Source organism: Dermochelys coriacea, chromosome 11 (genome assembly GCF_009764565.3).
Source record: "Dermochelys coriacea isolate rDerCor1 chromosome 11, rDerCor1.pri.v4, whole genome shotgun sequence".
NCBI classification, from domain to species: domain Eukaryota; kingdom Metazoa; phylum Chordata; order Testudines; family Dermochelyidae; genus Dermochelys; species Dermochelys coriacea.
Window position 1 is genome coordinate 18,648,831 of NC_050078.2, and position 17,933 is coordinate 18,666,763.

At 40.1% G+C, this 17,933-nt stretch overlaps 1 protein-coding gene and 1 long non-coding RNA gene across 3 annotated transcripts in view; one reads left to right on the plus strand and one right to left on the minus strand.

Annotated features, from left to right (window-relative positions):
• The window catches only part of LOC122458072, a 92,774-nt gene that overhangs the window by 36,650 nt on the left and 38,191 nt on the right, over positions 1-17,933 (minus strand). The gene's annotated exons all lie outside the window — the stretch shown is intronic.
• Positions 1-17,933, plus strand: part of ACMSD (aminocarboxymuconate semialdehyde decarboxylase) — a 66,883-nt gene that overhangs the window by 28,171 nt on the left and 20,779 nt on the right. For both annotated transcript variants that reach the window (XM_038421868.2, XM_038421872.2), the window contains 5 exons: positions 948-997; positions 3,715-3,951; positions 12,854-12,947; positions 14,529-14,624; positions 17,756-17,928. In XM_038421868.2, coding sequence (XP_038277796.1) covers positions 948-997; positions 3,715-3,951; positions 12,854-12,947; positions 14,529-14,624; positions 17,756-17,928 — 650 coding nt within the window. The remainder of the gene's footprint in view (positions 1-947; positions 998-3,714; positions 3,952-12,853; positions 12,948-14,528; positions 14,625-17,755; positions 17,929-17,933) is intronic.

Genomic DNA, 17,933 nt, shown 5'->3' on the forward strand with positions numbered 1-17,933 from the left:
TACGACTTCAGACCTGGGCCCCAGCAAGTCTAAACCAGCCTTGGTGACCCTATTAAAACGGGGTTTCGACAAACTTTGAGGCCCCAACCCACAGTCTGAGAACCGCTGGATTAGTGTAACAATAGATCACACACACTTAATTGCTGCTCTGGGCTTTTGTCCCTGAACTGAAGTGATTCTAAAGAAAATTGTTATAACTGTTCCACAAATAACATACAAAAATATTTTTTAAAAGCCAAACACCAGTTTTTATAGTCCCACATTTATGGCATATGTATGTATGTAACCAGAGAGTTATATGCTTTTTCTGGGCAGGGAAAGCTCATTCCAAGCATTTGTGGCCCACAGCAATTCAAATCCCATACAAATGCCCACTTATGTGACAGCTGCCATCTTGGCCAACATCAGAGATTGAACTGGGGACTGGCAAAGCTATATGGATTGAGCTAAGTAGCTAGATCCTGTTATGAATAATTACTATTCACTCATAAAAGTACTTTCATTTGGACATATGCCCAGTTTTGCTTGATGAGCAAGTTTTGCTTGATGACTGACTCAACATATTAATTATTATTTTTCCCATTTTGGGTAATATTCTTCCCAATGATTCCCATGATTACCTCATGTACAATTCCCATTGTCTTCTATAGCTGTGGTTCTCAACCTTTTTCATTTGTGGCCCCTAAAAATTTTTGAACGGAGGTGCGGACCCCTCTGGAAATCTGCAGACCCCCCAGGGGTCCGTGGACCACACATTGAGCGCCACTGTTCTATAAGACACATGCGCCTTTATCCAGTCTGTCCTCTATGAACATATCTGCTTCCCTCAGATTGACTGACAAATCTCTATAATTAATCTGTAATGCATGAGATCAAACTATGATCAGACCTAGGACAAAATCATAATCTGCATTTTCATACTTAAAGACTTTTGTTCTTCTATGTAGGAGTCACTGTACAAGCCCTTTCTACAGTTCCTGTAATGTTCAGCTATTGGGTAAGTCCTTGCAAACAAATTTTGTAAGTCATAGATACTATAAAATTCAAAATAATAAAATCCACGCTGCCTGTGAGTTAGGCAGTTCAGCCAATCACCAGAATAATATCGCAAAGCTGCTCTGGCAGTGGAAGAGAGGCCAGCAGAGTAGCATGGCAAAACTGCTCCAACAGGAGCTGGACGCTGCAGAGCAGAGCTCCAGTCTGGAGAACATTTAATACAAATAGATTCATAGATACTAAGGTCAGAAGGGACCATTTGATCATCTGATCAAATGGTTGAGACAGCAATAGGAATTTAGGAAGAACAACAGGAAGCAGAGAGAGAGCCTTTACAGAACATGAATCTAGGACTGGGGTGTATGATATAAAGGAAAAACAGGCAAGTTCTGATTTATTGGGTTGTAAGTCTATCAAATAGATATTTTCCCATAAAAATAAAATTTCAAAAATTGCCACAGGGAAATCCACCTTCTTTGTACTGCGGTGAAGAAGAATGCACTTCCTTCACACACAGCACTGCAGAAATAGCCAGGTGCTTTATGAGGGATCTCTAACTTCCTATGAAACATCTAGTGAGCCATTTGTCAAATCACGTTTGGATGTAAATCATGAAGAATCTGATTTGCCCACAACAGGATATCTAGGCAATTTCGATCTTATTGACATTGGAATGCACAGATGAAGTATTACAAATATGCTTTAATAGAACAGATACATTTACAAAAAAATTTCCCTTTCTTTTAAATATCAGACTCCCAATATGGGAAAGCTATTGGTCCAGGAAGCTCTGAGTCTGAAATTACACCTCCCACTTGGTACCACAACTAGATTGGCAGAATGGATTCACAGTTATTTCAAATGAATCAAACTAACAAAAAAGGGTTTCTAAATGGTTGATCCTAGCAAACAATGGGCTAGATTCATCCCAGGTGTAGCACCCCTTGACTTCAACAATTTAACATAAATGCAGTTACATCAGGAATTAACTTGGCCCATTTCCTATGTGTATCTAGCAGTTCACAGCAATCGTGCTGAAGGATAATACATACAAAATTCAGTTACAGATGCCCTATATAAAAAATTATTACAGAATAGCCCATAAATTAACTGTACACCTCTAGTACTTTATGTAGGATGACATGTCCCATATTCTACACTGAAATAAACATTTGTTTGGTTTTTGTTTTTTCCTTGAACATACCTTAGGAAAAAGTAGGGAACCAATTAATTTGTATAATATAGTTCTCCCTGGATGTCATGACTGCCATATTAGAAATAGCAATAAGAACTTCTTCAATTTTACAAATCTTTTGTTCATGTTTACTCTGTAAAATTCATCATGGTCCAATGTCACACACTTCCACCTCCCTCCAATCTATTCTTCCCAACTCCAGCAATAAAATGGTAAATATTCAGGTATGTTAAAAAGAAAGATAAAAAAGAAAGATGTAAAGTTTTGATCTGGATCCCAAAGACATTAAAATTGTGGGGTAGTCAAATCTAAGGGGTTGGTTTGGCCCATTTTAGAGAAAAAGGCCAGATGCAAAATCTACATTTGGGTTTGGATCCAAGTTCTACCCCACACAAAATTTGGAGGGCTCTGGGATTTTACTTAACACTCATTTCTAACTAAAAACCTAGGGGAACGCCTACGGCAAATACAGATCAAGTACACACTTCACTTTTTACCTGGACTCTTTGGCATTTACCCCTTGATAAACAATGATTGGTAATTTTAAGTATGAGCAACATGTCCATTATAATACTACCAGAAGAGCCTTTACAATTCCTCACCATGGGAAGTCTTCCACACCAATTAATTTATTCTTGTACAGCATCAATAACATTATTTGGACACTAGACTAACTCTGTGATCAAACCTGTGCAGTGGTAAATAAGCTGAGAATTGAAATCAGGGGTGAGAGAACTTGCTTTGCCAAGGATTCACTTGAAACTCCTGGCTTCTATGTTTAGAAAAGAATTCTTCATCTTTGAGCAGAGATGTGCTTGAACCAAATCCCCAGATACAAACACCCGCCGTTGAGATCTGGACTCAAAGTTTGTGGTCCAGGTCTGGTCTATGGGGGGCATTTTATCTGACATTCTCCTATTTGCTGCTTTTCTTCTAGTGCCCCATTCTGCCCTCTCAAAATGTAAGTTACAATCATTTTACATTCCCACTGAATGCCAAACTGGGGCAAATTTACATCTACTTATGCTTTGTGTATAAACTGGTAAGAAAATGGATGTAACTCACTTTACCATTTACATTACCACTCAGTTCTGCCCAGAGATTCAGCTGCAAGATATAACTTCTTACACCAGGTCTCTATTTGCCTTCTGACAGGCACATGAGTGTTATAAGAGATTCTCTAAAAAATCCTGAGACCATCAGCAAATGAGGCCAGATTCTTCCTTGCCTTATACACCCCTGAGGAATAGGAGGAAAAGCAACTAATGCATGGGTATGCAAGATTAAGTAGACCCAACTCATCAATCCTTCCCCTACGATTTCAAACAGGCCTTACACCTATTCAGAATGACTGGTGGTGAAGCAAAAGCCTTGGTTCAAGTCCTCTCCTCGTATTGTTTGCTGTGACATTTTTTCTTGGTGATCATTTACATGCAATCCTTTGAGTTTCTTCCAACATCTGTCAAGGTGATAAAATTTTGGAACTACATTTTAATTTACTCTTCTTCTTTATATCATACCAGGCCAAACCTGAGGATACTTTAGATCTGTGCCAATTATTAAATAATGACTTAGCTGCTACAGTAAAAAAGTACCCCAAGAGGTTTATTGGCCTTGGCACATTACCTATGCAAGCACCAGACCTGGCTGTGAAGGAAATCCATCGCTGTGTGAATGAGCTTGGCTTTCCTGGGGTACAGATAGGATCTCATATCAACGAATGGGACCTGAATGCACCAGAACTGTTTGCTGTCTATGCTGTGAGTAAACATTTCCTAGTTTATCCCAAAGAATGTTGTGATATGAAATTGTAATTAAAAAAAAGGCATTGGTAAAAATTCAGCTGTCAGTTACACTAGTATAAATCCAAATATTTCAATGGAAATCAACTAAATTTACAGTAGTATATCTGAGAGCAAGATTTGGTCTAGAAAATCTGTTCAATATAGCTAATTTTCTTTAGGCTATAGTGATCATTTATAAGAGACACTCATAAATTTGCTGTAATGACTGGGGGAGACAGCTAATATTGAATGTTATTAATTTGCAAATAAACTAACATAATAAATGTTAAAAAGCAAGGGTAGTACATTTCAAAGGTACTTTGTCTCATCTGGCCCCACTAAAATCAATGGGAGATTTTACCATTTGTTTCAATGGACACAGGGTCAAGCCTGTAGATCCAATTGAGCACTCATGGCTGGACCCCATATTCTTTACTCACCCAAGAATTTCAGTGAAGTCAATGGGAGTTGTGAGTGTGCAAGGACTTGTGCAGAATTTGGCTTTTATTCAAGCAGATTCCCAATGATGCTCTTTGAAGCTATGTGTGAGTAAGGTGGGCTGATAAGTAGCTATTTGATAGGTTTAGCTTTAATTACCAGCAAATGTTCTGGAGCATATTTTGTAAAATACATAATGAAATCTTAGACATATGAGACCTCACTGTAGGTCTCACTCCACTATTGCTGGAAAATTAGGAGAGTTGCTACTTTTTTGGTTTGTGAATGAGGGAGTATGTGACAATTAGTGAAGTGTGAGTTAGTCCTATGATTATTTTTGTGTCCAAGTAGAATGAAATGGTGAACAGTTTAAGGCTGGGAGTTTCAAAGTGACCAGCGGGAGTTATGCATCAAATTTCCATTGACTTTCAATGAGATTTGAGCACTTATCAACCAACAGCTATTTGGAAAATCTGAGCTTCAGTCATTTAATTTTTGTTATGTATCTAAAATATTTCTTAGGTAGCAAGGCTGGTCTAAAGCCAGGTGAAGTATTTGAAAAGATTGTTATAGACTTCTATGGGTTTTGAATCAGGCCATGATAACCTTGGAATCTAGCATAATGACAGGTTTCAGAGTAGCAGCCGTGTTAGTCTGTATTTGCAAAAAGAAAAGGAGTACTTCTGGCACCTTAGAGACTAACAAATTTTATTTGAGCATAAGCTTTCATGAGCTACAGCTCACTTCATCGGATGCATTTGGTGGAAAAAACAGAGGGGAGATTGATATACACACACAGAGAACATGAAACAATGGGTTTATCATACACACTGTAAGGAGAGTGATCACTTAAGATAAGCCATCACCAGCAGCGGGGGGGGGGGGGAGGGAAGGAGGAAAACCTTTCATGGTGACAAGCAAGGTAGGCTATTTCCAGCAGTTAACAAGAATATCTGAGGAACAGTGCGGGGGGGGAGGGTGGGGGGGAAATAACATGGGGAAATAGTTTTACTTTGTGTAATGATGCATCCCTTCCCAGTCTCTATTCAAGCCTAAGTTAATTGTATCCAGTTTGCAAATTAATTCCAATTCAGCAGTCTCTCGTTGGAGTCTGTTTTTGAAGCTTTTTTGTTGAAGGATAGCCACTCTTAGGTCTGTAATCGAGTGACCAGAGAGACTGAAGTGTTCTCCCACTGATTTTTGAATGTTATAATTCTTGACGTCTGATTTGTGTCCATTCATTCTTTTACGTAGAGACTGTCCAGTTTGACCAATGTACATGGCAGAGGGGCATTGCTGGCACATGATGGCATATATCACATTGGTAGATGCGCAGGTGAACGAGCCTCTGATAGTGTGGCTGATGTGATTAGGCCCTATGATGGTGTACCCTGAATAGATATGTGGACAGAGTTGGCAACGGGTTTTGTTGCAAGGATAGGTTCCTGGGTTGGTGGTTCTGTTGTGTGGTGTGTGGTTGCTGGTGAGTATTTGCTTCAGATTGGGGGGCTGTCTGTAAGCAAGGACTGGTCTGTCTCCCAAGATCTTTGAGAGTGATGGGTCGTCCTTCAGGGTAAGTTGTAGATCCTTGATGATGAGTTGGAGAGGTTTTAGTTGGGGGCTGAAGGTGATGGCTAGTGGTGTTCTGTTGTTTTCTTTGTTGGGCCTGTCCTGTAGTAGGTGACTTCTGGGTACTCTTCTGGTTCTGTCAATCTGTTTCTTCACTTCAGCAGGTGGGTATTGTAGTTGTAGGAATGCATGATAGAGATCTTGTAGGTGTTTGTCTCTGTCTGAGGGGTTGGAGCAAATGCGGTTATATCGTAGAGCTTGGCTGTAGACAATGGATCGTGTGGTATGATCTGGATGAAAGCTAGAGGCATGTAGGTAGGAATAGCGGTCAGTAGGTTTCTGATATAGGATGGTGTTTATGTGACCATCGCTTATTAGCAACGTAGTGTCCAGGAAGTAGATCTCTTGTGTGCACTGGTCCAGGCTGAGATTGATGGTGGGATGGAAATTGTTGAAATCATGGTGGAATTCCTCAAGGGCTTCTTTTCCATGGGTTCAGATGATGAAGATATCATCAATGTAGTGCAAGTAGAGTAGGGGCATTAGGAGACGAGAGCTGAGGAAGCGTTGTTCTAAGTCAGCCATAAAAATGTTGGCATACTGTGGGGCCATGCGGGTACCCATCGCAGTGCCGCTGACTTGAAGGTATACATTGTCCCCAAATGTGAAATAGTTATGGGTGAGGACAAAGTCACAAAGTTCAGCCACCAGGTTAGTCATGACATTATCGGGGATACTGTTCCTGATGGGTTGTAGCCCATCTTTGTGTGGAATGTTGGTGTAGAGGGCTTCTACATCCATAGTGGCTAGGATGGTGTTTTTAGGAAGATCACCGATGGACTGTAGTTTCCTCAGGAAGTCAGTGGTGTCTCGAAGATAGCTGGGAGTGCTGGTAACGTAGGGCCTGAGGAGGGAGTCTACATAGCCAGACAATCCTGCTGTCAGGGTGCCAATGCCTGAGATGATGGGGCGTCCAGGATTTCCAGGTTTATGGATCTTGGGCACCAGATAGAATACCCCAGGTCGGGGTTCTAGGGGTGTGTCTGTGCGGATTTGTTCTTGTGCTTTTTCAGGGAGTTTCTTGAGCAAATGCTGTAGTTGCGTTTGGTAACTCTCAGTGGGATCAGAGGGTAATGGCTTGTAGAAAGTGGTGTTGGAGAGCTGCCTAGTAGCCTCTTGTTCATACTCCGACCTATTCATGATTACGACAGCACCTCCTTTGTCAGCCTTTTTGATTATAATGTCAGAGTTGTTTCTGAGGCTGTGGATGGCATTGCGTTCTGCATGGCTGAGGTTATGGGGCAAGCGATGCTGCTTTTCCACAATTACAGCTCGTGCACATCGGCGGAAGCACTCTATGTAGAAGTCCAGGCTGCTGTTTCGACCTTCAGGAGGAGTCCACCCAGAATCCTTCTTTTTGTAGTATTGGTAGGAAGGTCTCTGTGGGTTAATATGTTGGTCAGAGGTGTGTTGGAAATATTCCTTGAGTCGGAGATGGCGAAAATAGGATTTTAGGTCACCACAGAACTGTATCATGTTTGTGGGGATGGAGGGGCAAAAGGAGAGGCCCCAAGATAGGACAGATTCTTCTGCTGGGCTAAGAGTATAGTTGGATAGATTAACAATATTGCTGGGTGGGTTACGGGAACCACTGTTGTGGCCCCTTGTGGCATGTAGTAGTTTAGATAGCTTAGTGTCCTTTTTCTTTTTTTTTTCTTTTGTAGAGAAGCAAAGATCTTGGGAGACAGACCAGTCCTTGCTTACAGACAGCCCCCCAGTCTGAAGCAAATACTCACCAGCAACCACACACCACACAACAGAACCACCAACCCAGGAACCTATCCTTGCAACAAAGCCCGTTGCCAACTCTGTCCACATATCTATTCAGGGGACACCATCATAGGGCCTAATCACATCAGCCACACTATCAGAGGCTCGTTCACCTGCGCATCTACCAATGTGATATATGCCATCATGTGCCATCAATGTCTCTCTGCCATGTACATTGGTCAAACTGGACAGTCATTGTGACAGTCATTCTACGTAAAAGAATGAATGGACACAAATCAGACGTCAAGAATTATAACATTCAAAAACCAGTTGGAGAACACTTTAATCTCTCTGGTCACTCGATTACAGACCTAAGAGTGGCTATCCTTCAACAAAAAAGCTTCAAAAACAGACTCCAACGAGAGACTGCTGAATTGGAATTCATTTGCAAACTGGATACAATTAACTTAGGCTTGAATAGAGACTGGGAAGGGATGAGTCATTACACAAAGTAAAACTATTTCCCCATGATATTTCTCCCCCCCACCCCACCCCCCACTGTTCCTCAGATATTCTTGTTAACTGCTGGAAATAGCCTACCTTGCTTGTCACCATGAAAGGTTTTCCTCCTTCCCCCCCTGCTGCTGGTGATGGCTTATCTTAAGTGATCACTCTCCTTACAGTAAAAAGAAAAGGAGTACTTGTGGCACCTTAGAGACTAACAAATTTATTAGAGCATAAGCTTTCGTGAGCTACAGCTCACTTCATCGGATGCATCCGATGAAGTGAGCTGTAGCTCACGAAAGCTTATGCTCTAATAAATTTGTTAGTCTCTAAGGTGCCACAAGTACTCCTTTTCTTTTTGCGAATACAGACTAACACGGCTGCTACTCTGAAACCTCTCCTTACAGTGTGTATGATAAACCCATTGTTTCATGTTCTCTGTGCGTGTATATCAATCTCCCCTCTGTTTTTCCACCAAATGCATCCGATGAAGTGAGCTGTAGCTCAAGAAAGCTTATGCTCTAATAAATTTGTTAGTCTCTAAGGTGCCACAAGTACTCCTTTTCTTCTTGGAATCTAAGTGCCACACAGAATTGAGTAAACATCACCAAGAATTCCAAACTGAGTTTATAGATTATACATTTTTTAAAACAGCGTGAAGTCCAGATGGGCACCATTATTTGTCTAAATTACTGTATTTACATTTGGGGACAATGTATACCTTCAAATCAGCGGCACTGCTATGGGTACTCGCATGGCCCCACAGTATGCCAATATTTTTATGGCTGACTTAGAACAATGCTTCCTCAGCTCTAATGCCTCTTCTCTAATGCCCCTACCCTACTTGCGCTACATTGATGACATCTTCATCATCTGGACCCATGGAAAAGAAGCCCTTGAGGAATTCCACCATGATTTCAACAATTTCCATCCCACCATCAACCTCAGCCTGGACCAGTCCACACAAGAGATCCACTTCCTGGTCACTATGGTGCTAATAAGCGATGGTCACATAAACACCACCCTATACCGGAAACCTACTGACTGCTATTCCTACCTACATGCCTCCAGCTTTCATCCAGACCACATCACACGATCCATTGTCTACAGCCAAGCTCTACGATACAACCGCATTTGCTCCAACCCCTCAGACAGAGAGAAACACCTACAAGATCTCTATCAAGCATTCTTACAACCACAATACCCACCTGCTGAATTGAAGAAATAGATTGACAGAGCCAGAAAAGTACCCAGAAGTCACCTATTACAGGACAGGCCCAACAAAGAAAATAACAGAACACTACTAGCCATCACCTTCAGCCCCCAACTAAAACCTCTCCAACTCATCATCAAGGATCTACAACCTATCCTGAAGGATGACCCATCACTCTCACAGATCTTGGGAGACAGGCTAGTCCTTGCTTACAGACAGCCACCCAACCTGAAACAAATACTCACCAGCAACCACACACCACACAACAGAACCACTAACCCACTATTAGAGGCTCGTTCACTTGCACATCTACCAATGTGATATATGCCATCATGTTCCAGCAATGCCCCTCTGCCATGTACATTGGCCAAACCAGACGGTGTCTACGTAAAAGAATAAATGGACACAAATCAGACGTCAAGAATGATAACATTCAAAAACCAGTTGGAGAACACTTCATTCTCTTTGGTCACTTGATTTCAGACCTAAAAGTTGCAATTCTTCAACAAAAAAAATTCAAAAACAGACTCCAATGAGAGACTGCTGAATTGGAATTAATTTGCAAACTGGATACAATTAACTTAGGCTTGAATAGAGACTGGGAATGGATGGGTCATTACACAAAGTAAAACTATTTCCTCATGTTTATTCCCTGCCCCACCCCCCACTGTTCCTCAGATGATCTTGTCAACTGCTGAAAAATGGCCCACCTTGATTATCACTGCAAAAGGTTTTTTCCCTCCCGCTCTTCTGCTGGTGATGGCTCATCTTAAATGATCACTCTCATTACAGTGTGTATGGTAACACCCATTGTTTCATGTTCTTTATGTATATAAATCTCCCCACTGTATTTTCCACTGAATGCATCCGATGAAGTGAGCTGTAGCTCACGAAAGCTTATGTTCAAATAAATTTGTTAGTCTCTAAGGTGCCACAAGTTCTCCTTTTCTTTTTGTATTTAATCAGTGTACATTCTGTATCTAATCCACAGGTTACTATAACTGTCGTCTTGAAACTGATTCATGGAGGTTATTTTTCAGAACTCTCAATTTGCTTGAGAATTGTTAGTACAGCATCTTGATGGCTTGTTTGGTTGTGCAGTTACACACAGTCTGTTATCAATCTCCACCTTTTGGGGATGCTTACATCCATCAGTATATGTTGGAACATATACAGGAAGTTACCTCCCACAATAATTAGCACCATATGCAGAAACACCCTTGTAAAGTAAAGATGATGAAGGAAAGCTACATTTGAACTTGAGCTGTATCAGTTCATCAAGCCACTTACTGAGCTACAAATTTTTGTTTAGGACTATAAATCTGATCCTTATGGCAACAGTTACTATTCACAAATCATGAGCTTGCATTTATCCACAAATTTTAGCTTTATTTACTTGTGTAAGACTAGTTAATCACAAATTGTTCAACCCTGTGATTATATCTCCCTTACAAGAAACACAGGTCCAGACATACATGTGACAAAATAGAATTAAGATCCCCATTAAACACATGAGTAGACCTGACTACTCGTGCTTAAAATTAAGGATGTGCCTAATTCATTCAATCAGGGCCCATACACTGTACAATTCTTGTTTTTCTTTTCTAAAATTACCAATAGTTGAAGACCCAGTGTTCAAGGTTTGTGTACTGTTTGGGTTTGTTTGTTTGTTTACAAAGAAATTCTCTTTAACTCTATATTGAATAGAGGAGCTGTTCAAATACAAAAAAGAAAGGGAGGGAAGTTAAGACCAACTTACAACAAAATAAAGACTAATTTATGGGCACTACTCACCACAACTATATATAACCTACTGTGTCATTTACATGTGTGTTAAATTATGTAATTAATACATTAATATTATTTTATCACATTCCTAATAAATGAATAGCACAGCATGCACATATATTCATTGGCAAGAGTTTGTGTTGATGGCAAACTATTCAGGTTGTCCTTGCCAATAAAAGCTTTAAACCACACCACACTATCATATAACTTGCTGTGTTCCATATTTAACAGAAAACAAACATTTCAGAAATATAGAGCCTTTAAATAAATATTGGTACTATTTGTGTATCAATCCACATGTAAAGTCAGACTCTCTGAACACCATGGGTCCAACTGTAAATTTTTTAAATCTCTAAAAATTATCCAAATTAGTTTTTCTGACACAATAATGCTGCAATTTAAAGATGTCACATCTTGTAAGCTATTTAGACTAAGATAAGAATTTGTATCCTATTGGAAAAGAGGGAATTCCCAGCTTTTCAATGGGATAAATCCATTATTCCCGGAAGCTGCACAAAGTCTTGGAATGTTAAATGTAGTCCCAGTGGAGACGGCTTAGTGGGAAGAATGGAGCTTGCTTTGTAGCCCTCAAGATTTGATAGAAACCGTTCTAAACATGAATCCATGCAGTGGGACAGATACACTTCCCACAGTAACAAATGTTCCCAAACACAGCAGACTTCCGTTCTGTAGGCACCTCTATCCAGTGCTCTGAGAATTCACCCCTATGTGTTAAATACAATCAGGTAGAATGTTAGTTTGTACTTAGTTTAACTTTGCAGTAAGACACAGATACAAATAATGTGACAAGCACTTTTATACCAAACAATTAAATTTGAAGAATGCTTTTACTTAAATGACAAAATGTTGTTATAAGGGCCCAGTCCTGCAGCCCTCAAGGAGAATTTTGAATAGGAGTAAGGACTGGAGTAAGGATCAGGGCTGATGGGGTAAATACCACCATCCTCATGGGTGCAGGATCTCTTTCCAGGGGCTTGTCTTAACTAGAAAAATTACACTGAGTTAGAACATGACCTAGAGCACAACTAACATGATGTTGAGCACAACTTTGCAGGCAGTGTAGATGCAGGCAGTCATGTTCAACACCACATCAGCTGGTCAGTATTAGTTAACTTGAGATCGTGCTCTAATTCAGTGTAGTTCTCAGCAAAGATAAGCCTCATGCTGCTGCTATGGTGGGCTTCGAGGGCATGCTGACTATGTGGATCCACTGGCTCATGCACGCACGCACGCACGCACGCACACACACGCATGCACACACAGAAGGAATGGGAAAAGGAGCATAGAAACCAGGGAGGCCCTTGGTGCCCTATAGTTGTAGGAGGGCCATGCCACAGCTTTGAGGGTGGATTCTGTATGTGCCAAGCCCATTTACTCAGACGTAGTGTAAGGGCTACAACTTAAGCCTAAGTGAGCACCTCCATTTTTGGTCAAATCTTATAATCCTTTCTATGAATTATTTACAGCAAAAGCAAAAAAGGTCTTTTTAACAGTATTGCCTGGAGCATACATACATGTTAGAGTTAATTTTGCTACTGTTAAGTCCAGATAATATTTTTATCCTTTTCACCAAAGGCTGCTGAATTATTAAACTGTTGTCTGTTTGTGCATCCCTGGGACATGCAGACAAATGGAAGGATGTCTAAGTACTGGCTTCCCTGGCTGGTGGGTGAGTATATAGTTACAATACTTTATCTTCATTCATTACCTGTCATTAGCTGCAACACATTATGCCAAGGAGACAATTGCAAATGTCTAATTGCATGAGAAAGACTACATTACTTTTCTGTCAATCATTTTTAAAATCAGACACTGCCATTAGGTCAACACTATAAACTTCACTGGCTAAACTTTATATATCTATAATATCTGTATCACTAGAATTTAAGGGGCTTGCAGCAGCCTCTAATGTTCTCTTGCCTCCCAGAGAGCAGATGTCCAGGAACACATCTTCTGCCTCTGTAATGAGAAGGCTCCCAAAGGAAGCATGATTAGAAGAAAGACAAATGGAATTAGCAAACGACACACATTAATTCGTATAATGCCCTCTAAAACAAGTAGACCAGGAAGGGGATATTTTGAATTTAAGTTCATTTCGACCATAGCTGAAACAACATGTGCTCGAGGCTCCTTAGAGGTATAGGCAATAGGGAATTGTCTAGTTTCTGTGTTTTCCACATCTGTCAGTTAAATGCTGCAGTCCAGCAACGAGTAACAGTGGGTAAAATTGTGACAGTCTCTGGAAGATTTTAGGCCTGATTCTACTCTTTCTTACTCTGATTTAGCACTGTGTAACTTGATAGACTTAACTGGAGTTACTCCTGATTTACACCACTGTGACTGAGAACAGAATCAGGCACTTTAGCATTATCTACAGTAGAACATTTTGGTGTTGCAGCCACCACTGCACTTGTGGAACACCTGATCTCCATACATGAAATTTTTAGCAAAGGTGCATAAGTGTTCACATCACCACTGTGCTTGCACTGGGTTACACTACATTGGCCATGTCTATACTAAGGCCTTTTGTTAACACTGGTTCAGATCCAATGTGAGCGATAGGGTAGATGGGCTACCAGCTGCTTGCACTATTTTTAACACCATATCAGATAACCTTCCTCAGTGCAGGTCTATTTGACATGGTGTTAAAAAGAATTGAACATTGTTATATTTACTTACTTAATGAGATGCAGTAACCTAAAAACACATTCTCATGGTACTTATGTAGAGCTTTACATCTTCAGAGCGCTGCACAAACATTAACTAATCCTGGCAACTCCCTTCTAAGTTGGGTGTTATTTTCACTGTATCACAGGAAAATTAAGGCAGAGAGGTTAAGACCCAAATTTTCAAAATTGGGTGTCTAAAGTTAGGCACATCAATGACCTGATGTTTTAGAGGTGCTGAGCACCCCCAACATCCATTGACTGGTTTAGGCTCCTAAATTTGGCTTTAGGTGCTTAACTCTAGGCACCCAACTTTGAAAATTCTGTCGCAAAGGCAGAGAGAGTCAGTGTCAGAGCTGAGATTACAGCTCAGGAGTTCTTAGCTCCTAGTCCTGTTTTCTGACCACAGTTTAAGAACTTTAACTGACTAATAGCGTTGAGTGCTTCTCTAATAAGAAATAAAGCTATGCAGTTTGTCATTTACACTGTAACTGTTAAATTTGGCATTAAGTATAGATTATATTGGGGGAAACGTCAAGCTGCAGTGTGATGTCTTATGTCATGAAACTTTTTCTTGTTGTTAGGCATGCCAGCGGAAACAACCATTGCCATTTGCTCCATGATTATGGGAGGGATTTTTGAAATTTTTCCTAAACTGAAAGTTTGCTTTGCCCATGGAGGTAAGTAGTTTGCCTCAGAAGCCACTGGTTTTGCTGGGTATTACTGAATGGTTCTGCAGTTTGATTTTGTCTGTTATCAGAGCAAATTCAAGCATTTAATTTTATATTATTTGAAAAACAACACTCAGTAAAAATATAAAGTTAAAATAAAGACATAGGCCTATCCCAAAGGGGATGATTTAAAAAGGAACAAGTCATTTTAAAGGTGATTGTTAAAAGGAACCAGGCCTTGTCATTCCAAATGAATCAGTTTAGTTCAAATGTTCCAAAATAACTGGGTTTTGTGGTCTCCAGTTTCCAGGGGACTTGTGTCCACATCACAAAATACCATTACAGCTGTCAGTAATTGGCATCTTTGTTGATAATCTGAGCAAAGAAGCCAAGGATTGAAAAATCCTGGAGACTGAAGTATCCACTTTTCTCTAGAGATGACCCACGTTGATCAGTGTTGATATATGGGTTTGAATTCACCAGTATGACCTACTGAGCCTTTTGGAAGTCAGTGGGAGTTTTGTATGAGGAAAGATTTAGAGTGAGGCCATGGTCTGTGGGTTGCTTTTGAAATATGTAGATTGGATAACAAAATTTATCACAAGCAATCAAAAATGGATCATGCAGCCTTTGCATAATGCTTCTTGGTAGCTTCTGCTATCTGAAAATAAGCTTCTTGTTGGCACCCTTAAGAGACTAGTTTTTTGACAAAAAAATGTTCACTCAAAACCCAAGCCAGATAAGTCAATGGCAGTTTTGAATACAAAAGGTTGCAGAATCCAGTCCTTGATGTTTTGATATGTCGCTGAGATTCAGCAGATTTAACCAAAAGGGGTAATTAAAATTACTCCACAAATTATTTACTCTAGGCAAAACTTTTTAATAACCCATCTTAATTATGCATTTATGGTGAGCTAATAAGGGCAAAATACTTATGGATGGTGTGGGGGAAAAAAGGGTGTAATCTCTTCAGCATTGTCTGGCAACTTGTTTGGCAAAGAGAACATCAGAAGAGCTGAAGGTGAGTTGTTTATTCAGAATTTCTTTCTTTCTCGTTTCCCCCTTTTTTTCCTCTTTCTTTTTTTCTTCCTTTTCAAATCTGAGCTGAGTGTAAATTGGAAACAAAATCAGAAGTCTGCACCAACTCAGAGATACTCAGGAAGGAGCTGCTCTTGTAAGAGAGAAGAAAGAAAAGGCACACAATAGGAGCAGAAAAGCTTATACCAGTAAAGGAAAGCAAACTAAAATGCAGGTGACAGATTGCTGTTTGTAGAGATTACAAAAACTTTGCCCACAGTGCTATTCTAAGCTCTCAAATATTATTGTGCTCCAGTGACAAAGGCAGAAATATCAATGTTGCAGTTACTTCCACTTGTTTGTTTTAAGTGCCATTTTATATCAAGTTTTTTTTAAACTAAGGTAAAAATGGAAAAAAGATAGAAGGCTCTTCTAATTAGAGCTATGATTTTTGCTCTCAGGATTGTGTCAGAAAAAAAGACATGCAGCCATATCTGATATAAATAATGAAACCCTCTTGGCTAACCTTATACTCTTTACATTGAATCGCCTGGTGTGTGGTATAAAATCTATGACCAGGATAACTCTGCAGTATGGCTCTCATTGTCATATGGAATCTGATGAGCTCTAAAGATGCGCATCTGTTTTCTGGTGTATAGTTGACCTGGCCATTTTTCTGTTTTGACATCCAATGGAAAGCAATTTTCTTTTGAAATTATGTTCTTGAAGAGAAAGAACGGACAGCTGGGGCGGAAATGTAAGGGGGAGAAGGGAACAGAAACACTTTCTTCTCATGGCAAGAGCTAGCACATGTCACTTGAATAATGGTTGTCAATGAGTATATTATTTTGGGGTGTGGGTATTCTCACAAATTCCACCCACATACCAAACTCAGTTCTTTTGAGATGCAAAAATGAGACATCAAAACAAGGTGCTATACAAGTAGGATTTGCAGATCTTCAGAATCTGATATTCCTTTTTTTCCTTGAATGTTTTGCTCTGTGGTGAAATTGATAACAATATTGATATTTAAATTATTATTGTTCAAGCTTCAGTGTTTACACTCATTGATATGGATAGGGGAACTTCCCAAGGACCAACAGTTTCAGGTTGTCTACCAGCTGAGATAGACATCACTGCTTCAGTTTACATTGGGTTCATATTTCAAAGGTTTTCCTTAAAATCATAAGGACTAAAGATCCAGCCTGGCAGGGTCTAGGAATATCAAGCAAACTGAAGTGGAGAGAAGATGTACAACTGTTGAACATGTATTTTATCTATGTAGTAATCAGATATGTTTCTTCCCTCAGTGCTTGAAGAGTTTACTTGCATTGACCAACAGGGTTCTTACCAATGAAAGCCCAGTTATTCTGTCCATCAAATCTTGTAGTGCTTTCACTTATCACTGTGCCATCATTTAAAATTGCCTCCATCCTCCCACACAACCTATCTCACAACATGTAGCTGACAGGGCTGACAGTGTCTTCCAAAGGTGTGTCTATATCAGCCAGAAAAACAATGGATGAATTCCTGGTCCTATTAAAGTCAATGGGACCAGGCTTTCACCACATGACTAGCAAAAACTTGTGTGCTGCTTCCACTGCCGCTGTAAACGTGGTCTTAAGACTGTATAGCTACTGTAAGCCAGCTGTGAAGGGGAGATCGTGAACAATGCAGTGAACACTCTTGCTACCCAAGATAAGCTGACAAAATCATCTCCACTATATCCCCAGCCACTGTTGGTCCAATGAATGTGCTTCTCTGCTCCACACAAACACACGTCTCAATCCCTGGTCAGAAACACTATATGCCAATATTTAGCCATTGATGTGGCTAAGTTCTTACAATGTTGGAGCCAAATCTTCGGCTGGAGTAAACTGGAGTTTCTCTAATGACTTCAATGGAACAATGCTTATTTGCACCATTTTATTACATTTTGTGCCTGGGGTTGTTTGTGATTAAGAATTCTTGCTCACTCTTGAGTATTATATGATACTAATTTCTGTATAGCTGCACAATAACCTCTCTCTGTGTTGACAAATTAGCATTTTTCCTGCCTGTTTATTCAGGTTTTGTAAAGCAAAGAAATAATTTCCACTTTCAATACAATTACCTCTTTGTAGGTGGCGCTTTCCCATATACATTAGGGCGTATTTCCCATGGATTCAGTGTGCGCCCTGATTTGTGTGCAGTGGATAATAAAGTTGATCCAAAAAAATACCTCGGTTCCTTTTACACGGATTCACTTGTCCATGATCCTCGAGCCCTAAAGTTGCTAATCGATGTAATAGGAGAGGTGAG